The sequence below is a fragment of the Pinus tabuliformis genome, chromosome 4_2 (genome assembly GCF_031772625.1).
Source record: "Pinus tabuliformis cultivar Carrire ecotype Pingquan chromosome 4_2, CPIR1, whole genome shotgun sequence".
Lineage (NCBI taxonomy): Eukaryota > Viridiplantae > Streptophyta > Pinopsida > Pinales > Pinaceae > Pinus > Pinus tabuliformis.
The window spans coordinates 391,207,074-391,233,247 of record NC_142304.1 but is presented as its reverse complement, the minus strand read 5'-3'; the positions used below and the strand labels follow the sequence as shown (position 1 = coordinate 391,233,247).

The following is a 26,174-nucleotide window of genomic DNA, read 5'->3' as shown; positions in this document are numbered from 1 at the left end:
AAGTCAGGATTTCAAAACTGTTCCGAGTTACGGGTTTCTTGAGATTTTCAGGATTAACTAGGGATTTCTTAGCATGTCTTCTTCTACTTGAAATTTTTGTAAAACCCTCAGCATCTTTTCTTGCCTCTGTGACAGGGGTTTTTGATTGCAGATTCATAGGGAAATCCCTGAAAAGGTGGCCATGTTCATGGCACTTCCTACAATGAAAGGGAACATGCTCGTAGTCTACTGTTTGAACCCATTCAAAATCATCATGAAATAAGCTTACCAATTCCGTTAGATCTTTGGCTAGATGCATGTGAACATAGATCCTGGCATATGAGGTATATCTTTGGCATTTTGTTTCCTCAATGACCTTGATGAAGACCCCCAGGCTATTACCTATGTCCTTTAGGGTTTCCTCGTTCCAGTATTCCAGGGGAAGAGAGTACATTCAGATCCATACTGGAGCCCAGTTGAAGTCTTCCTTATCTGGATTGAACCTCTCAATCCATTCCCGCAGGTACAGGCCGACAGAGTTGAAAAAGTACGGGCCACCCTCGAAGATACGCGTTTTGTCCTCCAGACAATTGAAGGTAGCGGTGAAGAAGCCTTTAGGTCTGAGCTGCAGGGTAACTTGACCTTTAGGCTTCCACTTGGAGGCAATCCAACCTTGCAAGGCTTTTTCAGTAGGCCAGAATCCAAGAAACTTGCCTATGAGGGCATGATCCCTCATATATTGGATCTGGCTATTGATGCGATGACTAGGGAGATCTATTTTGATTCTTTCAGCAGATTTGGGGATGCATGTTGCAGAGGACGCTTTGGGTCTTGACGTCGAGGCATTATGGTCAGAACCTTTATCTTTGGCGGTTGATGGGCTAGCATCAAAGTCACCGTCACTATTTACGGTAGGATCAGTATCATTCTCTGCTAGTGGAGCAGAACCGGGATAGGCCTGACTTGATGTGCTTGCCGACTTGTCAGGAGAGGGATCAGAGGGGGGAGAGGGGGTCATGCCCGCCCCTCCGGAAAGCGGATTCATGAAGGCGGTGTCAACAGAGACTCCAGTTTCACGAGACAGAGAGCGCCTTGGGGGAGGATACCAGGTATTGCAGGAACCCTAGCTGCGTCATTCGGCCTTGAGCTCCCAGGTAAATATGTTAGTTACTAATTAATTAATTATTTATTTATTTTTAATTTTTGGGTATGTTTTGGATATTAAATTAAAAAGTGACTTGGTAAATTAAATGGTATGAAGATATAGTTAATTGGTTTTCGTGAATTTTATATAAATTTAATATTTAATAAATTAATGTTAAGGTTATTATAAAATTAATATTAATGATAAAGTTATTATTAAATAAAATGTAAAGTTAATATTTGTAAAACAATTTTGTTTAAATTAATATTAAATTTTATTAGATTAAATTTTCTACTTTAATTAATTAGTATAAGATGTTTTGTTTTCACTAGATTAAGATTATTTTTTTTTATAAAATAATTGTGTTTTAGTATATTTTCTTTTATTATCATAACTCTAGTAGAATATTTATTTTTATTTTCTTGCTTTCATCAAAGTTAAAGTGTGTGCATTTCATTTAGATTTTATCTCATAAGTAGAATCTTATTGCATTCATAGACTTTCATATTTTAAGATTTAATTGCTTTCTAGATTAAGACTCCATTATCATTTAACATTGTATTTCATTTGAATTATTTGATCAATCATTTTTAATAGACTAGAATCTTCCTTTTGGAGCTTGAAAGTTGATCTCCTAGCATATATAGTGTAGTGTACCTCACAAGTCTTGAAACTTATATTGACATTTTATTGTAAGTAATTTAAGGAACAATTAAATTACCCAACACACGATTCACCAAAATCATGAATAGAGTACACCTTTTTTTACCAAGCTTCTTTTCATATAATGTTGAAATATATCTAATATAAATAGATTTATTCTTTCCTTGCAACATTCTTCACTTGCCTCCATCATCAAGGCATTCCAATGACTTTATGTAACAATCATGTGTTGTCTTCATCTTCTACCTCATGCTAATAACTTCTTGTTCTATCTCTTTTAGCATATGAGGTATGAGAGTTAACTTATTCATTAAATCATCCTAGCTAATGGGTGTATTACACTTTCTACCATATAGAGCTTCAAAGGGGCTCATATTTATTGATTCTTGATATCCATTGTTATATGAAAATTCAACTAAAGGTAAAATTTCCTCCCACTTCTTTGGCTGATGCATAACACACATTCTCAGCATGCCCTCTAATACTTTATTCACTCTCTTACTTTTCCCATCCATCTAAGGATGGTACGTTGTATTGAATTCCAATTGAGTTCCAAAACCAATCAATAGTGCTTTCCGAAATATGGATATGAATTTGGCATCCCAATATGAGATTATTGTCTTAGGTATGTTATGTAGCCCAAATATTTCTTTCATTAATATTTGCACAATATCAATGGCCTTGTGGGTGGTTTTATGGCTTTAAAGTGACCTTCCTCTCTTAACTTGTCGACCACCACCATGATGAAACCATGTTTTCTTGGCATCTTTGGGAGTCCTTTGATTGATTAGATGGACATGACTTCCCACTTCCACTCCACGACTTCCTTTTTCATACCAAACCAATAATACGTCTTCTTAATAGTGGTAATCATATTCTAATATCTTGGATGACCTAATTACAGTCTTTTATAAAAATCATCCAAAATGAGCTTCTTCAAGTTGTCTATTCTGGGTATATTCCATCAATCTTTGAATTCTAGCATCCCATCATCTGTGAGTGTGCAGTTCTTACTCAAAGGTAAAGTTGGCTCTTTTCACAAACAATCTTGTACATACTGGAAATGTTCCTCATGTACCAAATCTTCCTTGACATTTTCTTGATGCTAAATTTATAGGAGCTTATGGCTACCAAGTGGTTTAATTATGGACTTCTTCTAAGTGCATCATCCACCATGTTCCCCTTACCCTTGCACTTGATCTTGAAGTCAAATTCCTGATGAGAGTTAACCATATGTCTTATGTCATATTCAATTCGATCAATTTGAGGGTGCTCGTGTGATAAGGTGTCTTAGAGACTAGCACCAAACCAAGAATTAGATTGATATAGATAGAAATGTCTCTCCTAAGAGGTAACCTAGGTATTTCATCTGAAAATACATCATTGTACTACTCTAAAATGGGATGATTCTCAAGTTCAGTTTTGTTGTCCTCTACTACACTATTGACCCAAATCATGAATAAAGTACACTCTTTATTACTAAACTTCTTTGCATGTAATGTTGAAATATGTCTATTAGAAATAGGTTTATTATTTAATTTGAACACTCTTCACTCGCCTTCATCATCAAGGAATTTTAATGACTTATTGTAACAATCCACCTTAGTCTTATGGCTTGCTATTCAGTCCATAACAATTAATAAATTATATAAAACTAAAGGAAGGATGTTGAGTTTCATTGTTGTAGTCATGCCATCTAATTCGAAGTGGCATGACTCCATTATTTCCCTTACTTTCTTCTTGGCTCTATCACTTGGTTCTAGAGCATGGTATTCCTATTGTCTATCACACACATAATTTTGGGCTGGAACTCCCCCTCCAAATCCACTTATATCACATACCAATCAAGCACATGCTTATAATCATGTACATACTTTTTCAATAAGGATATGTGGAACACATTGTGTGCCTTTATGGTAGGCGTAATAGCTAGTCTATTAGCCATTGGTTCCACCTGCTCCAAAATATGAAATGGTCCACAAAACTTGGGTGCTAGCTTAGAGTAGGACCCCATTTTCAGTGAGCTTGTCCTTGGTTTAATTAAAATATACATGTGATATCTCACTTGAAATTCCCTATGTGTTTTTTTGACCTACATAGGTCTTATCTTTATCCTATGTTTCCTTCATCTTTTTCCTCATACTAATAACTTCTTGTTCCATCTCTTTTAGCATATCAAGTATGAGAGTTAGCATTTTCATTTGATCATCCCATCTAATGGGTGTATAATACTTTCTACCATATAAAGGGCTCATCTTAAATGACTCTTGATATCCACTATTATATGAAAATTCAACTAAAGGGAGAATTTCTTCCAACTTATTTGGTTGGCGTAGAACATACATTCTCAACATGTCCTCCAATACTCTATCCACTCTCTTGGTTTTCCCATCCATCTAATGGTGGTATGCATTACTAAATTCCAATTGAGTTCCAAATCCATTGGATAGTTCTTTCCAAAAGTTGGATGTGAATTTGCATCCTCATCTAAGATTATTTTGTTAGGCATGTTATGCAGCCTAAGTATTTCCTTCATGAAGGTATGCAGAATGTCAATGGCCTTATGGGTGGACTTAATGGGTTTGAAGTGAGTTTCGCTCCTCAGCTTCTCTACCACCACCATAATGACATCATGTTGTCTTGGCACCTTTGGGACTCTCGTGATGCATTCCATGGATATGACTTCCCACTTCCACTTTAGGATTGGGATTGATTATAAGTATCTTTGTATGTATACATTCCACCTTAACTCGTTGATACTCCAAACACTTTGAAATGTATTCCACAACTTCCTTTCTCATACCCAACCAATAATATATCTTATTAACATTGATAATCATTTTCTGATATCGAGGATGACATCATTACAATATTTTATAAAAATGGTCCATAATGAGCTTCTTCAAGTTGTCCATGCAAGGTATATACCATCAATATTTGAATTTTAGCATCCCATCATCTGTGAGTGTGTACTTCTTTCTTAAAGGTAATTTGACTCTTTTTACAAACAATCTTGTACATATTGGAAGTGCTTATCTTGTACCATATATTCCTTGATCATTTTGTTAATGCTAAGGTTGCAAGAACTTATGGCTTCCAAGTGGCTTACTTCTAGACTTATGTTAAGCATGTCAACCACCTTTTCCTCCTTATGCTTGGTGTACTTGATCTCAAAGTAAAATTCACTAATGAGGGTTAACTATCTAGCTCATATTGCATTAAATTTAGGTGGTTGAATAAATATTGTAGTTCCATAATGGTCTGAAATCAACACAAAATTTTGCCCTATTAAGAAATGCCTCCAATTTTTTAATGCATGAATGTTGGTTGTGAGTTCTATGTAATGGGTGACATAATTTATTTGACAGTCATTTAACTTACTTGATTCATAGCAAGTTACATGTCCCTCCTACATTATTACTCCAACCAATCCTTCCTTACAAGCATTTGTGCAAACTAAAATGTCTTTCTTCGAATCAACAATCTTTAGGATGGGTGCATGCTTAAGTAGATACTTCAGTTGTTGGAAGCTAGTTACGCCCTCTAATTTCCATTGAAAATTGACCCCTTTTCTAAATAGAGATGTGATTGGATGTCCAATTTTTAGAAATTCCTAGATGAATCTCCGATAATATTCTTCCATTCCCATAAATGGTCTAGCTTCTATTACATTCATGAGGGTGGGTCATTCCATGATGGCCTTGATTTTCTTGGGGCCCACATCCACTCCTTCTGAGATCATGTGACCTAAATATTGAACATGAGTCTTAAAGAACTCACACTTACTGAGCTTGGAATATAAATTTTGTTCCGTCATTAAATGTAATTACTCCTTCAAGTGCTCTTCCTGCTCGTATCTAGGTATTGAGTGGACCAGAATATCATCCACAAATACTAAAACAAATGTGTTCAGGTATTGGTTGAGCACATTGTTCATTAGGCACATAAATGTGGGTAGTGCATTTGGAAGTCTAAATGGAACCACCACAAGCTCATAGTTCTTGTATCTTGTTCTAAATGTTGTCATATGAATATATTCATCCTTTATCCTATCTAGGTGATAGCTAAACCTTAAGTAAATTTTTGAAAACATGGTAGCTTTTATTAGCTAGTTAAATAATTCATCAATTATTGGAAGTTGATATTTATCCTTTATTGTTTCTTTATTCAACTATTGGTAATTTATGCATAGCCATAATGTACCATCCTTCTTCATAACAAATATAAATGGTGCTCCCCAAGGTGACACACTAGGTATGATGTAACCCTTATTGAATAGCTCCTTTACATGTAATTTCAATTCCATCAATTCAAGGATGATCATGTGATAAGGTGTCTTAGAGACTAGCACCAAGCTAGGAACTAGATCAATAGAGATATCGATGTCTCTCCTAGATGGTAACCTTGGTATTTCATCTAGAAGTACATCATTGTACTGTTTTAAAATGGGATGATTCTCAAGTTTAGTTTTTTTTTCCTCTAATACACTATTCGCCCGAATCATGAATAGAGTACACCCTTTTTACTGCACTTATTTTCATGTAATATTGAAATTTGTCTAATAGAAATAGGTTTGTTCTTTCCTTGCAACATTCTTCACTCGCCTTCATAATCAAGGAATTCCAATGACTTATTGCAAGAATCCACCTTAGTATTGTGGCATGTTATTCAGTACATACTAATTAATACATCATGTGAACCCAATGGAAGGATGTTGAGGTTCATTGTTGTATCCATGCCATCGAATTCTAAGTGGCATGACTCCACTAACTCTATTACTTTCTTCCTCCCCCCATGGTAAGCTAAACCGTCCATGACTTGGTAATTTTTTCTTTTACATGGTGTAATATTTTACAACTTCAGGGCTAATATAGCTAAGGATATATCCTTGATTAATTAAAATTGAAATTAAATGGTTAATGATTTTACCTTCCATCTCCATCACTAAGGCCTAATGATCTACTTGTTGATTTTCTAATGTAGCATGAATCTAACAAATACTCTATGTCACATCGTTAACCATAATTTCCTCTTCCACATTGTTTAACCTTTTTCATTCTACTTCTATGGTTAAGGGAAATCCCTTAATCGGTGGTTCCCTCCATAGTTCTAAAAATGAAGTTTCTTGTACCTCTTAGATATTTCTCTTGTCGGTTTGGACAACTTATCTATGTTACTGGGATGTGTCCATTGGAATTCAAATTTCACATGAGTTGTTAATTTTCTTGTTTTTCCCATTTGTCTAGATGCTTGATGGGTTTTAATCATTTCCCTTTAAAGTTTCCCCAATATTTTTTCTTATAATTTATTTTGTTCTCTGTCTTGTGTTTGGATTATTTGTAGTAGTAACTAGTCTTCCAAATAGTATCTCACAATGTTTTTGGTTCATGAAAATTGAGTTGACCTCTAAATGATTAAGGCAACCCACTGAGTTATCATTGTGTTTTTACGATTTATTCCTTGATATAAGGTATATACCTTAGTAGTTCTAAAAATTTATGTGTATGCTCATTTGCAGATGTTGACCAAACTTGAGTTCATGAAGCTCTTTGACCTTAGCATCATAATACCTCACTGATATATAGTTCTCCCATAAATATTTTTCAAATTCACTCCATGATGACTCCCTTCCTCAAATGGCATTAATGATGCTTAAGTATTGTCGCCATATATTTTCCTTTCCTTTTAATTTGAATATTTATACCTTAGCCTTCATGTTTTCAGAGCAGTTGTGTACTCTAAAATACTTCTTCATTTGCAACAACTAGGCTTCTGCATCTTCGTATTTCTTATTCCATTCATTGAAGGTGGGGGGATATTCTTTCTTAAATTCCACTAGTATTTGAATTTTGTCATTCCTTCCATGTCAATAATATATCTGAGTTGTCATTCTTTTATAATTGATCAAGGTTGTATGCTCTTCTCTCTAGGGTGTTCAATGGACTTTCTCCACTCAAAGTATCTTCACTAGATTTCTTGTGCCTTTTTTATTTAGTATCTCCCACTCTATTAGCTCCAAACTCATGCTTATCTATTTCAATGTGGCTTTGCCTAGATTTGTGTTTGTCCGAGTAGCTAGCACCAGGTTCATATGATTTGTTTCTCTATATGTATGAAAATCTCTATGAGATCATAACATTCACTTTTGCTTGCTTCTTTTGAGCTCTCATGATTCTTTCATTATCTTCCTTGAAAATTCTTAACTCATCCTTCATACTTTGAAGGCTTTCCATCCAATTAAGAGAGTATTCCTCTACCCTCTTCCTCTTGGATTCCTCCTCTTGATAATATGCGGCTCTATCTATAGTGTATTACACCATCTTATTGCTCATATTTTAATTTATGGTTGGGATGTGTGTTGCCTTATTGATCTCTCCTCTCCCTATGTTATTACACTCATGCAATCATCAATCAAATCTGATATAATATATGAGCATGCTAATAGAGCATTCATTCATATAATAATCATGACTGAATTTTCTATGATATATTTAATTTTTATCTGTGAATCATTAATTTTTAAGGACCATTCAATCGAAGTGTTGAACCCAAGATCTGATACACATCTGATACCACTTTGTATCAATACCTACCACTCTCTTACAATGATAGGGGTCATGGAAGGGTGTTATTGACATTATTAAATCAATGTTTCAACATCGAACAATGTATTGGTCATAAATATGCCATAATTTTCTAAAGACTTGTGGAATTGAATCATCAAGTAATTAACATCATTGAAAAACTCTCATCGAGTTGGGCACTTTGAAAGTGACAATTATATGACAATCTATCTTTATTAATGTGGTTATGTTAACCCCTAGCATTTCACATGGTTCCTCATTTTAATTTTGGTTTCCTTGTGGCTAAATGATTCTATTATATTAAACTCATCAACGGTACACACACACACACACACACACACACACACATATGAGAACACATATAGTGGAAGATAAAGTTGATTCTCTCCAAGGAATTCTTTATGACCATAAACTCAACACGACAAGCCTCTCGGATCATGCTATGGATGTCTCTGCCAAACCTGATATCAACCTCAACAAGCCAACTCTAGAATAAGATTTAATTTCATGTTTTCTTTTGGGTTTCAGCTTTTTGTGTCTATATTTTGTAGTGAACAATAAAGTCTAGTCTTGTAATGCCTAGCCACTGTTACCAAAGGTGTGGCATAACTTCTTCTCTTTATCTAGTTAGGTGTTATATGTAAACAAGTTGATAGATGGTGTCCTATTTGGATTCGGTGTGATAGTCAGTTGGACTATGTGGATTTCGAAGTTGTACTCCCTGTGTACTTGCTGCAACCAGGTGCATAATTACTAATATAATTACTCATTTATGTTTAAAAATAAAAATAAAAAATTATAATTATTATTTTTATGTTCCCTGGCCAATAGATAGAGGAGGGGGAAAGGATGTAATTTCCCCACCTGAGCAATAGGTAGGGGGACGTGAAAGAATTCCCCCTGAAAAATGTCGAGAGCCATGCCTTACCACATTAAAATTGACTTGGGCTTGATGACAGGAAAAGTAACGAAGAATGATTGTACTATGATGGATGCAAAGAGGATGGACCATTCACGGGGAGTGCAAGCACGAATGCGTAGAGGTGATATAGTGGATAGAGGAGTTGTCCTGAGTAATAGATTTCAACTACCTAGGACATTAATATTGACAAAAATTCATTATAGGAGGTGATGTCAAACAAGGGAAAGATAAGACATAACTCATGTGAGGGTGGGGGGGTCATTTATGCGAGGCATATTGATAATTATTATAATGGCAGATGTTATAGCTTGGAGTGCTCCAGTGGGAATATGGTTACTTGAGAATGGTCAGGAGGAATTTAAATATGTTAAGAAGAATGACTTTGAGGCTAATTATAGTATGCAAAGGTTTTTCTCATTCATGAATGTTGAGACTGAAATGGAAGCATCAAATCTCGGGGTGAAGTATAAGGATGGCCAATCTTACCTTTAGAGGAAGAAAGGAACTCGAGGAACACTCTAAGATGGATTTGGCATGCTCTTATCTAAGAAATTTGCAGAAGAAGTGAGGAAAGGGACGTTGTATCGGTGGCTTAGGCACACATCTTGCAACACTTTCATGTCCCCTCTAACTAATCTCTATTCAAAATTCAAGTTTCTCTTTGTTGTGACCGTTTATAACACTAGTAGAAAATCACTAATTAAGTACTAAAAAAACGACTATCTTTCGGTCGATGACCAATAGTAGGTAATTTACAGTATCTTATAACGCGACCAACTTTTAGTCGTTTTTAGCTTAGTCATTAATTGGTTGTCTCAATTTTATTATCTAGTAGTATATTTAGTCATTAATTTAGATATTAATTTAGTCATTAATTTGGTTGTTAATATAGTCATGAATGTTGTCATTACTTTAGTCATTGATTTGGTCATTGATTTAATCATTGATTTGGTCATTAATTGTCACAATTAATGACCAAATATACAAAAAATATATTACTAAAATATCAACTGGGAAAACCAATTAACGACCAAAATGTTGGTCGTGTTATAAGATACTGTAAATTAGATACTAATAGTCATATATATGAAAATTTTAGTCATCGTTTGAAACCAATTAATGACCAAAGATATATGACTAAATTTTAGTCATGTTATAAGATACTGTAAATTAGCTACTAATAGTCGTATATATGCAAAATTTAGTTGTCATTTGTGATCACAGATTTATCATTTTCATTAGTCATTTATATTTTTCGGTAGTATCATATTCATTATATAAATTACTACTTTAGTAGTTTATATTCATTTCATTTATTTTCATTGACAACTGTTATAAGCAACTAATTTAGTTTTATATTCATTTTATGTGTTCATCATTAATAAACATAATCTACTAATTTAGTAATTTTAGATTGATTTTATGTTTTCATTATTAATTAGCATAATTAATTAGTATGATTTTGCAACTAAATTAGAAAAAATGGCATACAATGTACATGTTCATATAATTTGAAAACGCAAAGTTACATATTTTTATTTTTTTTTATGCTAAAGGAAAAAACCTGTGAGCAATTTATGAAACCAACGTTTCGGACTAGCTAGGTGAGTCCATCATCAGGGCAATGAGATCTATATTTTGAGAAGAGAGAGTCGAGAAAATTATGAAGCTATTAATAGATGAATAGAAAGATATCTTTTAGCTTATGATGTCGGCCTGATTGATTTACACTTATTAATTAATTAATTAATTAATTTTTAATTAGTTTTTATTTATTTATTTATTTATTTATTTTATATATATATATATATATATATATATATATATATATATATATATATATATATCAAAATTAAATTAAATTATTTAATAAATTTTATTTAATAGACAGTTTGATATTAATTATATTTTATTATTATTATTATTATTATTATTATTTTATTTTATTTTTATTTATTTTTTAATTGGTTTTAATTAATTAATTAATTTATTTTTATTTAATGTTTTTATTATTATTATTATTTTTTAATTAATTAATTTATTATTATAAATATTATTTATATCCTCTCTTTTTATTTGATTATTTTTTTTATTTTTTCCTTCCTTCTCTTTAATACAATTAACTCATTATTCTTATTATTAGTTATTTATCAGTGATTTTATTATTGTTATACATATTATTATTACTAATAATATCATCATCATTATTATTATTATTATAATTAATATTATAATTATTATTCCTATTATAATTATTATTCTTATTCTTTATGATTATCAAAATTGTTATTATAAAGATATTATAATTATATATTTTTTATGTTATTTAAATTATGTGATATGTTATATAAATGAGTTATTTGTTCTGAAATAATTTAAATTGAAGAAATTATTATTTGCATTTATTTATTTAATTAATTATATAAATTTTGAATTGTCAAATGTTGTCACAAGGGAGTATTAGATTAGTTTAAAGTTTTTTTCATTTTATTTAATAAGGGTTTCCAGGTACTACTTAGTTTAAGACCATCATCCCTATTCATATTATTGGAGGATTTCTCAATTTCAATTGCCTCTTTAATTCTTCTTTTTAAATAATGGTCTTCCTTATGGATTAATTTAGCTTGTTCCATACATATATAGTGAGAAGAGGAACAAGCGTGCTCTGCTAGACCTGATTTATCCGACCTATTTCTAGTAATATCATTAATGTGTTCTTTTAATCTTACTCCAAAGGATCTCCCTGTTTCACCTATATAAACTTTACCGCAAGAACAGGGAATTGGATAAACTCCTTTGTGATTTTTTGGGTGTATTGAGTCCTTAGCAGACTCAAGCATGTTTTTTATGGTGTTAGGGGGCGTGAAAGCAACCATAATGTTATGCTTAGCGAGAACTCTGGCAATTTTATCTGTGGTTCCTTTAATATAGGGTAAGGAGATTCTAGGGTTTTCAAGAGATTTTCTTTTTTGTTTATTGGTTATGGAATCTTTAATTATTTTATGGATAGTGTGATTTTGATAGCCATTGTTTAAAAAGACTTCATGGAGATGGATAAGTTCTTCTTCTAAATGTTCAGGGTCAGAGATTCTAGAGGCTCTAGTGGCTAGGGTTTTGATGACACCAACTTTTTGCTTCGGATGGTGGTGGGAGTTTGAATGAAGATACCTGTCAGTGTGTGTCTGCTTTCTGAAGACCTGGTGGCTTAGCTTGCCATTTTTCTTGGTAAGGAGGACATCTAAGAAGGGGAGCTGGTTGTCTTTTTCAATTTCAATGGTGAATTTTATGTGTTTAGAGAGGCTATTTATATGAGATAAAAATTCCTTCAGCTTGTCCAAACCATGGCTCCATTTAGCAAAAATGTCATCTACATATCGTTTCCATTCTTCAGGGGTAAAGGGGAAAGACCTAAGGGCCATTTGCTCAAAGTGTTCCATGTAAAGATTGGCAATCAATGGTGATAATGGAGAACCCATTGCAACGCCATGAGTTTGCTCATAGATTTTTCCCTTAAAACTGAAGTATGAAGATTTAAGGCAAATGCTTATTAGTTCCACTGTTTCAAGGTCTGTAATTTTCTTCAAAACTTCTAAGGCTTCATCCACTGGAATCATAGTGTAGAGAGACACTACGTCAAAGCTAACCATTAGGTCATTGTCATTAAATTCTAGGTTTTTGATCCATTCTATGAAGGAAGCGGAATCTTTGATGTAAGAGGGAGTGTTACCGGATAAAGGTCTAAGTTTTCTCGCTAGATATTTAGCTAACCAATAAGTGGGATATCCTATAGTGTTTACTATAGGTCTTAATGGAACACCAGTTTTTGTTGGAAATAATACTGAGAGGGGGGGTGAATCAGTATTATCTAGCAATTTACCAAATCTTCCTTATTTGATTCTTTTGAAATATTCTTGTATATCAGTACCATAAAACAATGAGCATGAATAAAGAAAATAGACAGTCACACCAAAGAACACAAGATGTAAGGTGGAAACCCAATGCGGGAGAAAAACCACCTGCTGCAATATGTCTCTATCTTCTTTCAAGAAATTCTTTTTACAATGATCTTGTACTGGTGCAGTCCTTTACCAGCACGCAGGCTGCAACCTGCAGAGAGCTACAACTCTCTCTCGTTTTCCAGACTCTCCTGGAAGGGAGCTACAACCCCCTACTTCTTTTCATGAAGAATCAAATGATCAACAAGTATACAACAGATACAGTCTACGACAGATATCAGATCAGTAATTACAGAAACAACCCAGAACACCTTATGAACAGAAATATACAGTCAACAGATCATCTTAAGACAGGGACGCATATTTTCTTTCTGTGGCCTGCGACTGGACGCAGTGTACCTTATGCTGTTCTGCGTGCAGACGCACTGTTCCTCTTTGCTTTTCTGCGACCGACGCACACAGAAACACTATCGCGCCGCGTCTTTCGCTTCAGAGACGCACCCAATACCACAGTCGCGCCGCGCCCTTTGCCTCAGAGACGCACCTGAGCCTTTACTGTACTGCGTCCCGGCGCACTTTCCCTTCACTGAATCTGCGTCCCTTCAGATATAGAAGATAAGAGGACTTCAGAACCAACCCAAACACTCAGATCCACAGATCTGATCATGCGCCATATAGATCGTAGTCCATTAGAAGATTCGCCCTTATAGATTTGGACTAGATCTCACCAAGAGATATTCAACCAAGATGATCCTTAATCCAAATGAACTCCTTTGCTTTATATAGGCAAGCTTCTCCCCAAAGCGTGGAACAATACCACGAGCCGACACCATAGAAACACAAAAAACGTCGGCTAGATACCACACAAGAAACCCCCACGTGCTTTTCTCTGCCTTGAAATGTGTGCACTGGGCGGACGCACCTCCTGAACGGCTGGCCTGCGTCCCTGGATGCGGGTTCTGTATGGTATACCTGCGGGGACGCACTTGCTGAACATATTTCCTGCGTCCTTCTTGATTTACCACCTGAATGAGTTTGCCATCAAGGACAACACCTGAATCATAATGCCAACAAACTCCCCCTTTGGACTTGATGGCAACCACATAATCTTCAGCGTCATCATTCATCATTCTCCCCCTTTGACATCAAGGGCAAAGGGTATGCTCCCCCTATGCTCATGCTTCTCCAGATCTGTAACCAGAAATCCATCATGAAGGAGACAGAGACATATTGCAACTATTTCCAAGATCTCCTTCTCCATAATGCCAACAATGCATTATGTGCTCCCCCTGAGCCTATACCATCAATAGGAAGATGATCAACAGTGAGATGATGCATCAACAACCCCCAGCTTTTGCCTGAGGTATTCAAAAGTGTCCCTGGGCAACGGTTTGGTGAAAATATCAGCAACTTGTTCCTTAGAAGGAACATACTCCAACTTGACCTTCTGTTCAAGTACTTGTTCCCGGAGAAAATGGTACTTGATTGGTATGTGCTTGGTTTTTGAATGCATAACCGGATTCTTTGAGATGTTGATTGCACTTGTGTTGTCACATAAGATAGGAATAGGAGGTGTACAAGTGATTTGATAATCCTGCAAAGTCTGCATCATCCAAAGAAGTTGGGTGCAACAAGATGCGGCAGCAACATATTCCGCTTCAGCTGTAGACAAGGCAATTGAACTCTGTTTCTTGCTGAACCAAGATACCAGTCTGGAACCCATAAAGAATGCACCACCACTTGTGCTTTTCCTGTCATCCACGCTTCCGGCCCAATCTGCATCTGTATAAGCATGAAGAGTGAGATCTGTATCTCTAGGATACCATAGGCCATAATTTTGAGTCCCTTGAAGATATTTGAAGATTCTCTTCACTGCTTGAAGATGAGTCTCCTTTGGATTTGCCTGAAATCTTCCAACTATTCCAACTGCATGCATGATGTCTGGTCGGGTACCTGTCAAATATAGTAGACTTCCAATCATAGATCTGTAGGTTGGTTGATGTACTGCTGCAGATTCATCATTTGCACTGAGACTACATCCTGTGACCATGGGTGTACATACTGGTTTTGCATCTTCCATGCCATATTTCTTCAAAATCTGCTTGAGATACTTGGTTTGAGATAAAAGGATTCCTCCTTTCTTTTGTTGGATTTGCAAACCAAGGAAGTATGTCAGTTCTCCTAGCAAGGACATCTCAAATTCTTTCTGCATGACCGAGGCAAAGCTTTGACTCATAGCTTCTTCATTACTGCCAAAAATAATGTCATCTACATACACAACAAGTATTAGTAATTTGTCATTTTCAACTTTTATATAAAGATTGCTATCTGCTGAACCTTTTGAAAAACCTTGTTGATGAAGATATTTGTCCAACCGGTAGTACCAAGCCCTTGGAGCTTGTTTGAGACCATAGAGAGCCTTTTTTAATCGGCATACAAGATTTGGATCGTTTCCAAGAATGAAACCATCTGGCTGTTCAATGTACACTTCTTCATCCAAGTCTCCATTCAGAAAGGCTGATTTCACATCCATTTGAAATACTTTGAAGTTCTGACAACTTGAGAGAGCAAGAAACATTCGAATGGCCTCAAGTCTTGCAACAGGAGCAAAAGTTTCTTCAAAGTCTATTCCTTCTTGCTGTGCATACCCTTTACAAACAAGTCTGGCTTTGTTTCTAATTACTTCTCCATTTTCATTCAATTTATTTTTGAAAACCCATTTTGTTCCGATAACATTCTTATCCTTTGGTCTAGGAACCAGCTCCCAAGTGTTGTTCTTTTCGATTTGCTCAAGTTCTTCATCCATTGCTTTCACCCAACATTCATCTTTGCAAGCCTCTTTCACATTTTGTGGTTCAGTAGAGGAGAGTAATGCCAAATAACTTGAAGCTTCTGCAACTGTTCTTCTAGTTTGTATACCTGCTTCTTTTTGTCCCATGATCTGAGATTCTGGATGGTTCTTTTGAACATATCTGGATGGAGTCTTTTCTTCTATTCTTGTTCTTTCTTCTGCTTCTTCGTGAGGTCCGTCTTGAGATTGTTCTTGCGGTTCTTCTTCTTCATCATTCTGTCTTTGAGGGTAGCTTTCATCTTCTTCAATGTCTTCACGATGTATTTGCCTAGGAATGTATCCTTTCTCATCAACCACTACATCAATGCTGTCAACAATTCTGCCAAGTCTTTTATTGTAGCATTTGTATGCTTTGCTATGTGGAGAGTAGCCAAGAAGAATTCCTTCATCTGCTCTAGGATCAAGTTTGCCAAGCTGCTCCTCAGTATTCTTGATATAGCATTTGCTCCCAAAGATTTTGAAGTGCTTTACCGAAGGAGTTTTACCACTCCAGAGCTCATGAGGAGTTTGAGTGCTGTTCACTCGGACATTTGTCTTGTTGAGAATAATAACTGCCGCATGTGCAGCTTCACCCCAGAAGGTTGCAGGAGTTCCTGATTCATCAAGCATAGCACGAGCCATTTGCTGAATTGTTCTGTTCATTCTTTCCACTACTCCATTTTGCTGAGGAGTTCTAGCTGTAGAAAATTCTCTCCTTATCCCATGTTCATCACAGAAATCGAAAAATTCATTTGAAGTAAATTCTCCACCTCTGTCGGATCTGAGGCACTTAATTTTGTGACCTGATTCATTTTCAACCAAAGCTTTGAAGGATTTGAATTTTTCGAAGGCTTCATCTTTGTGCTTCATAAGTCCTAACCAAACAAACCTGGAGAAATCGTCAATAAATAATATCAAGTATTCCTCTCCTCTAGGTGTTCTTTTTCTGAATGGTCCACATACATCTGTATGTACTAGCTCAAGAGGCATGCTGGCTGATCCTTCTTTCTCTGGAAAGTTAGTTCTGGTTTGTTTTCCAAACTGACATGATCTGCATATGGTGTTGTCAGGAATTTTGATATCTGGAAGATCGCGAACTGCCTGATATTTGCAAGCTTTCCTTATTTGTGAGAAGCTTAGATGTCCCAACCTTCGATGCCATAACCAGTGCTCTTCATCCTTGCTTAGATAGCATTGTTGTTGTCCTTCATCAAATATGTATAGATTATTTGGAGTTCTTTTTCCTTTGAGAACTGTTTTACCTGTATCAAGATCACGAACAAGACATCCATTTGATCTGAATATAACCTCGGTTCTTTGATCACACATTTGGCTTACACTTAGAAGATTATGCTTTAGTCCATCAACAAACAAAACATTTCCAGCCTTAACATCTTCTTTTAAAGGAGCAATACCTTTTCCTTTTATAGTTGCAGGAGTATCATTTCCAAAAGAGACTTTCTTTCCCTTTTCTAAATTAGAATAAGATTCAAGTTTTTCTTTATCACCTGTCATATGCTTTGAACATCCACTGTCAATGTACCATAGATTTTCTTGTCCTTCTGCATAGAATGCTATCCCACATCTTTCTGTTTGAGGTTCCTTTATTTTCCATGTTTTGGTGCCTGAGGCTTGTTCTTTTTTTTGTTCTTGTACCTTTCTTTCCGGAAACCTGCTTCTGCATTCAAAGTCTTCATGTCCAAAATTATTGCAAATAGAGCATTCAACTTCATTTTCAAGAGCTGAAAAGTTGTTATAGGTCCTTTTTGTAATCCCTGTCATACTTCTTTGTTTTTGAGCTTCCCTAGTCATGATTGTTTTATACGCAACACATTGAGCTGCTTTGTGACCAAAGTTATGGCAAGAAAAGCATTGTCCATTGAAGAAGCTTCTGCGATTATTGAATCTACCAGCCAACTGATTGTAATTTCTATTTTCATCTATTCTTGAACCAAATTGGGAAGATTTTACCTGTGGCTGGTTGTGGCTTTTGTTCACCCTTAAGCTGGATTGCCCCTGATAGTTTCTGTTTGACGTTTGTCCCTGCTTTACCTGATGATCTTCCTTGTGCTCTTGCTCATTTCTTCTTGCTGCATCAAGATAACTTTTTGAAGTGGATGCTTGAGAAGTTTCTCCATTATAGCCCAGACCTGTCTTATTTAGTGGAGACCGCTGCACACTGATAATCTCATTCAAAGTTTCAGATCCTTTGACAAACTTGAGATTAATAGTTTTTGTTTTCTCAATTTCTTTTCTAAGACCAACAATTTCACCTTCTAATTTTTCAAGATGTTTTTCCTTTTCATCAATTTGAAATTGTAGAGTATCAATAATCATGTTCTTTTCTTCTATACATCTCTTGAGTCTAGTAATTTCATCATAAAGGTTATCCACATCTACAGCATCCTCATAATCATCATCTTCAAATGCCATTAACAATCTGTATTTGTTACCTTGTTCATCTTCATCACTGTTTGATAAGCCATCACTATCTTCATGGGTGTAGTAGCTTTTCTTATTTGCACTCTGTTTCTTGTTCCATCTAACTGGTTCCTTTCCTTTATCCTTATAAGAGCATTTTGCAGCATAATGACCTACTCTTCCACAAGCAAAGCATTTGAAAGGTAGCTTACCTCTGAACCTTCCAGAACCCCTTTGAAGATTTCTGACAAAATTTGATTCTTCTTCCTCTTCTTCTGGAACATGACTTGCTTCATAGTGATCTTCTTTGCCTGATGCTTTAAAAGCAGCTTCCCTTCTGTCTGATGGACCTCCCTTTCTCATTTCATAAGCAGTTAGAATTCCATGTAGCTGAGACATAGTGAGAACACGGAGATTTTCCTTTTCCTCTACTGCAGATACTTTAGATTCAAACTTGGGGGATAAAGATCTTAGAATCTTTTGAACTACTATAGTCTCTTTTATTTCTTCACCCAAATTTTTCATACAATTAACAATCTCATCTACCCGAAGAAAATAATTAGCCACACTTTCATCATTATACATCTTGAGAGTCTCATATTGAATCCTGAGAGTTTGAAGTTTAGCTTCTTTTACCTGTTCATCTCCTTCATAGCTAGTGATCATTTTGTCCCATATCTCTTTTGCTGATTTGAAGTGCATGACCTTCATGAACTCTGTTTGGGATATACTTCCTAATAGAGTACTGACTGCTTTTGCATTTGTTTCATACTGCTTTTTCTCAGCTGGATCTGTAGGAGTAGCTGAAGGAAAGGCATAGCCTGATTCTACAATGTTCCAAACTTCTGTACCAAGAGATTGAAGATATGCAGTAACTCTTACCTTCCAATAATTGAAGTTTGTCCCATCGAAGACGGGTGGCCTGATTGATGCTTCTCTCTCGTAGTTGCTCATGATGAACGATCTACCTTCAAGCGATCAAGCTTTTCAGAAGGACCTGCTCTGATACCAATTGTTGGAAATAATACTGAGAGGGGGGGTGAATCAGTATTATCTAGCAATTTACCAAATCTTCCTTATTTGATTCTTTTGAAATATTCTTGTATATCAGTACCATAAAACAATGAGCATGAATAAAGAAAATAGACAGTCACACCAAAGAACACAAGATGTAAGGTGGAAACCCAATGCGGGAGAAAAACCACCTGCTGCAATATGTCTCTATCTTCTTTCAAGAAATTCTTTTTACAATGATCTTGTACTGGTGCAGTCCTTTACCAGCACGCAGGCTGCAACCTGCAGAGAGCTACAACTCTCTCTCGTTTTCCAGACTCTCCTGGAAGGGAGCTACAACCCCCTACTTCTTTTCATGAAGAATCAAATGATCAACAAGTATACAACAGATACAGTCTACGACAGATATCAGATCAGTAATTACAGAAACAACCCAGAACACCTTATGAACAGAAATATACAGTCAACAGATCATCTTAAGACAGGGACGCATATTTTCTTTCTGTGGCCTGCGACTGGACGCAGTGTACCTTATGCTGTTCTGTGTGCAGACGCACTGTTCCTCTTTGCTTTTCTGCGACCGACGCACACAGAAACACTATCGCGCCGCGTCTTTCGCTTCAGAGACGCACCCAATACCACAGTCGCGCCGCGCCCTTTGCCTCAGAGACGCACCTGAGCCTTTACTGTACTGCGTCCCGGCGCACTTTCCCTTCACTGAATCTGCGTCCCTTCAGATATAGAAGATAAGAGGACTTCAGAACCAACCCAAACACTCAGATCCACAGATCTGATCATGCGCCATATAGATCGTAGTCCATTAGAAGATTCGCCCTTATAGATTTGGACTAGATCTCACCAAGAGATATTCAACCAAGATGATCCTTAATCCAAATGAACTCCTTTGCTTTATATAGGCAAGCTTCTCCCCAAAGCGTGGAACAATACCACGAGCCGACACCATAGAAACACAAAAAACGTCGGCTAGATACCACACAAGAAACCCCCACGTGCTTTTCTCTGCCTTGAAATGTGTGCACTGGGCGGACGCACCTCCTGAACGGCTGGCCTGCGTCCCTGGACGCGGGTTCTGTATGGTATACCTGCGGGGACGCACTTGCTGAACATATTTCCTGCGTCCTTCTTGATTTACCACCTGAATGAGTTTGCCATCAAGGACAACACCTGAATCATAATGCCAACAGTTTTATGGATTTTAGGCACTCCATAAATTCTAGGGATAATGGCATTGTTAGGTATTAATCTTTTCTTAATGGTGGCATCAAGAGAGGAGCTTTTAATTTTGTCACTTACATGGCGAAGAATTTTGCTGCTAGGATCTTTGTTCAAAACTCTATAACAGCCACTATTGTTTAAGTGTTCTTCCATTTTATGCTCATAATCAGTCCTATTCATGATAACAGTGGCATTACCTTTGTTGGCTTTCAAGATTATAATGTTTTTGTTATTCTTGATGTTTTTTAGGGCTATGGCTTCTTCTTTGGATATGTTGCTCGGGGGAGGTCTGGCATTTCTAAGAATTCTAGAAATATCCTGTCTTATTTCTTCCGCTGTATTTTGGTCATTGTTTTTTATAATGACTTCAATGTTACTTATGATGTCAGTTATAGGAATTTTGGCTGGGGATAATGCAAAATTTAAACCTTTTTCAAGAAGCAGTTTTAAGTTGTCATCTAACACTAGTTGAGAAAGATTAACTACTATTGATTTTTTGCTAAGGTAGTTAAGCGAATTCGAGGAGTTCTTGATAAGGCCGCAGGCAGCAGCATGAGAAGCATCGCTATTTTGCTGAGTTGAGCTAATAGAAAGGGTGCTGGAATTATTACAGGTAGCTACATCTTTAGCTGTCCCAAGAAATTCCAGCAATTCTTTGTTAGGCACATGCTCAAGCTCTTGCTGCGTGGAGACAAGCTCTTGAACCTTCTGCGTAGGAACGAGACCAATGTTGTCAAACTGTGTAGATACGTTAAGATTCTCCTACGTATTGCATATGTTAATTACAATACTAAGTAATATCAATTGCAACTATGAATAATTCCAACCACATAAATTATATTATATAAAATGTCAAGTATTATAAAGAGTTTCCAACTTAATATTGGTTGGAGTACAATTTACACATGAAATATTGTTTCATCACTTCAAAACATTATCATTGTGTTGCCAAGGCATTGCAGGTGAATTCACCAACTCTGAAAATTTGACCATTAGTCTTTATGTGTGTCTTATGCGAGATATTGGCTCTATGGATACCACTAGACCAGTGCTTTTCTCTTTCTCTTTAATTTGCATTTTGTCTCTCTAGTGCTATTGTTCTCCTCTGTCTTCAATTCCTACTACGTACCATCAATATTGAGTTCCTTTCCTGAAAAAAGAGATGCAATGCAAAATATAAGACATGAAAGTCGATGAACACTGGAATATAAACTAAAGTAGACTATAAAAGATTTATATGATATATACCTCAACATCAACAATATTTTTAATGTCATTTTTCCCTATAAAAGCAAGAAACTCAAACAAGTTTTCTTTAGTTCGGCAATAGTGACCAGTATGTGACAAATGACCTATATAAACAAAGAAAATAAAACGTCACCATAAAATAATTTTTTTAACTACTATGTTCTGAGTGTACAACATTTGTTCATGAAATTCTATCTTCAGCTAAAGTAATAAATGCAAATAGACGCACACATTTCTATTCTACTATTTTGAATTCCCATGCTTATGGTACATTGCAATTTTGATTTTATCCAACATAATCAAACACACTGGAGCTAGCAATTTCTATTAAGAATGTTTCATGCTTCAATTTTGTAGTTGTATCGTTTTCTCTAGTTATCTTTAAGAAGCAGTGACACTTCAACAATAAAACTGGTCAGTAGAAATCTAATGGGTGGAGCAAAGTATTGCTGACACAGGATTACAACAATAAACTAGAAAATAATAAGACAAAACTTTGTAGATAGTGATACTATCCGGGAATATAGATTCAACGTAGTAATCTTCAATTGTCAACATACCATTCCGGGAGAAAAGGAATCCAATTCCCAGAAGCCAACAAATTATGTATGCCCCTTGTTTTCCCTGTAATTAATTGAGCAAGATTAGCACATGAAAATTCCATTTAGAATCTCTGAAATGATTCTATAAATATTCAAATCAAACTTAATGTTACTCATTCATTTCTCTCTAATGTAGAAAAAACTGAATATTCTAACATTTGTTTGAGCTGGACAATTATGTGATTCATTGTGTCCAAAATCATTGCTTATTGTCATCACTATTTTTTTTAATGATCATGCAATGGGCCTATATAATATTTGATAAAAAAACATATTTTTCAAAATATATTCCATTTTTCTAATTCAAAGCTAAATTTCCTTCCAGTTTATGGCATTCAAACAAACCGAAATCTTTTTCCTTTAACAATTTACTGTTGTAATATATTACTAAACGAGCAGCTACGTAATGAAGTTATTAGTGGTTGAATACTAATAAATCACAAATACATGCAAGAAATAACACCAATATGTCCTGGGCATGCCAAGTATTTATCCTCTTCGTTGGAAATATTACTTCATGAAAACAACATATTTGACAAAGAACTTTTCTAAAACTAACCAATGCCAGTGTATCCAACAACAACGACATTTCTATTGGCATGCCCTCAAAATGTGTCGAAGTATCAAACACGTGTCTTGCACTTCCCTATACACACTCCTCTTTCTTCACGTCTTCATAGGAAGCCCTCAAGTTCGATACTCTTGCAAGTACTACTACAAAGTTCTAGCTCTAAAGGCACTCGTATTTCAAATAGATGAATGTATTGTATCTTGGTTCTAAATGATATACAAAGTGATGGACGCATAACGGAAAAATGGATGCAATTTATGGTCATCAATTGGAAAATGAATTAATTACTCTTAATCCTAGTAATTTTGACACTACTTAAGGTTTCATTTCCAAGTTCTATCTCTCTGACCGCAATTAAAAGATTGTAAAATTGAGAAAAGTGATGAACAACTCATTTTGGCAGTGCTCTCTAAGTTGGGTAAGTTTTATTCAGTGTTTGTTTCCACATTTATATTGAACTCAAGATGCCTTGGGCCAAGCTTTTGTGAGTCTGCCTACTTTTGATGCTTTTATTGAACAACTACTTGCGAGCGGTATAAACTCATCGAAATGGGTGCTCTTGTATGTGTAATTTTATAGCTATCTCACCTTCAAATTCAAGGATACAATATAAAAAGGCATCTAAGGGAAACAAATGAAAAGTACAAAGGAGTGTTAACTTTTCAAATCCCTCACTGAAACAAGATTTTAAAGGAAAGAATAGACCTCTTAAATGTGCTTTTTATGGAAAGGTAATTCAAAATCTTGTTTGTAGAGATTGGTTGCCTTCGCTTCAAAAATGAAGAAACACAATTTAATTGTCAATCTATCTTCTTTTGGCAATCATACAAGAAATGCTAAATCGATCTCTTCTATTGCAAGTTTCTTCTTACCTAAATGGATAATTGATTATGGAGCAACCCATCACATGGTTGCACCTAAGAATTTGTTTTCTTCCATTAATTCATGCAATACAGGGCATATCTTTATGGGAAATGGGCCTATATAATATTTGATCAAAAAACATATTTTTCAAAATATATTCCATTTTTCTAATTCAAAGTTAAATTTCCTTCCAGTTTATGGCATTCAAACAAACCAAAATATTTTTCCTTTAACAAGTCACTGTTGTAATATATTACTAAACGAGCAGCTACATTGGTGGAATACTAATAAATCACAAATACATGAAATAAATAACAACACTATGTCATAGGCATGCCAAGTCTTTATCCTCTTGGTTGGAAATATTACTTCGTGAAAACAACATATTTGACAGAGAACTTTTCTGAAAATAACCACCGCCAGTGTATCCAACAACAATGATATTTATATTGGCATGCCCTCAAAATGTGTGGAAGTATCAACCACATGTCCTGCACTTCCCTATACACACTCCTCTTTCTTCGTGTCTTCATAGGAAGCCCTCAAGTTCGATACTCTTGCAAGTACTGCTACAAAGTTCTAGCTCTAAAGGCACTCAGATTTCAAATAGATGAATGTATTGTATCTTGGTTCTAAATGATAGACACAGTCATGGAAGTTTCATGGAAAAACGGATGTAATTCGTGGTCATCAATTCGAAAATGAATTTATTATTCTCAATCCTAGTAATTTTGATACTACTTAAGATTTCATTTCCAATTTCTATCTCTCTAGCCTCAATTAAAAGATTGTAAAATTGAGAAAAGTGATGAACAACTCATTTTGGTAGTGCTCTCTAAGTTAGGTGAGTTTTATTCAGTGTTTGTTTCCACATTTATATTGAACTCAAGGTGCCTTGGGCCAATATTTTGTGAGTCTACCTGCTTTTGATGCTTTTATTAAACAACTACTTGCGAGCAAGATAAACACATCGAAATGGGTGCTCTTGGATGTGGAATTTTTATAGTTATCTCACCTTAAAATTCAAGGATACAACATAAAAAGGAATCTAAGGGAAACAAATGAAAAGTACAAAGGAGTGTTAACGTTTCAAATCCCTCACTGAAACAATATTTTAAAGGAAATAATAGACCTCGTAAATGTGCCTTTTATGGAAAGGTAATTCAAAATCTTGTTTGTAGAAATTGGTTGCCTTCGCTTCAGAAAGAAGAAACACAATTTAATTGTAAATCTATCTTCTTTTGGCAATCATACAAGAAATGCTAAACCGATCTCTACTATTGCAAGTCTCTTCTTACCTAAATGGATAATTGATTATGGAGAAAACCATCACATGGCTGCACCTAAGAATTTGTTTTCTTTCATTAATTCATGCAATACAAAGCATATATTTATGGGCAACTCTTCACCTTTACCTCTTCAAGGGAAATGTTCCATTGAGATGATAGATGACATGATCAACAATTGTTCTATATGTTTCTAATATTTCAATTAATTTGCTCTCAATCTATCAGATTACAAATTTTGTTTCAAGGAAAACAATCTTGTTTACTCTTTATTTTCATTTCATGAAATTGAGGACCCTTCACAAATTATTGCCATAGGGAAAGTGGATCATCATGCACACTTGAACTTATTTTCTCATTTTGTAGTGGAGCCTCCTATCAATGTATTACTTGGTCACTCAAATGAGTTACCTAAACTATGACATGAGATTTGATCACTTAAACTCTTGCTATGATTATCAACTAAGTAAACTTTGGTCACTAATCTTATGTTTATTTCTCTTTTTGATGGTGTTTTTACTGGGTGTGTTCTTGGCAAGAATCCTCAAGGTACTTTTTAAGGACAAATCTTGGAGAGCTTCTAAAGGTCTTCAACTTGTTCACAATGATGTTGCAAGTCTTATTCCTAACTCGTCATTTCAAAGGGCCCGTTATCTCCTTACATCCATTGATGACATCTCCAAACAAACTTGGGTTTACTTTTTAAAGAACAAAAGTGAGTCTTTTGACACTTTTCTTGAAGCAATTTGGAAATGTTTATCAAATGTTTGCAGAGAGTCAGAGACATAATGGTAATGAACATGTCAACCTCAAATTTGAAGACTATTCTGCACTGATTGTATTCAGTTGCAACA

The 26,174-nt window shown here is 35.3% G+C and overlaps 1 protein-coding gene across 1 annotated transcript in view; it reads left to right on the top strand.

The window, feature by feature from the left end:
- The first annotated feature begins 995 nt into the window (after nucleotides 1-995).
- The window catches only part of LOC149169603 (pentatricopeptide repeat-containing protein At1g80550, mitochondrial-like), a 32,645-nt gene continuing 7,466 nt past the window's right edge, over nucleotides 996-26,174 (top strand). Inside the window, exon 1 of the mRNA XM_089425269.1 lies at nucleotides 996-1,088. Within this exon, the coding sequence (XP_089281395.1) occupies nucleotides 996-1,088 (93 nt within the window). The remainder of the gene's footprint in view (nucleotides 1,089-26,174) is intronic.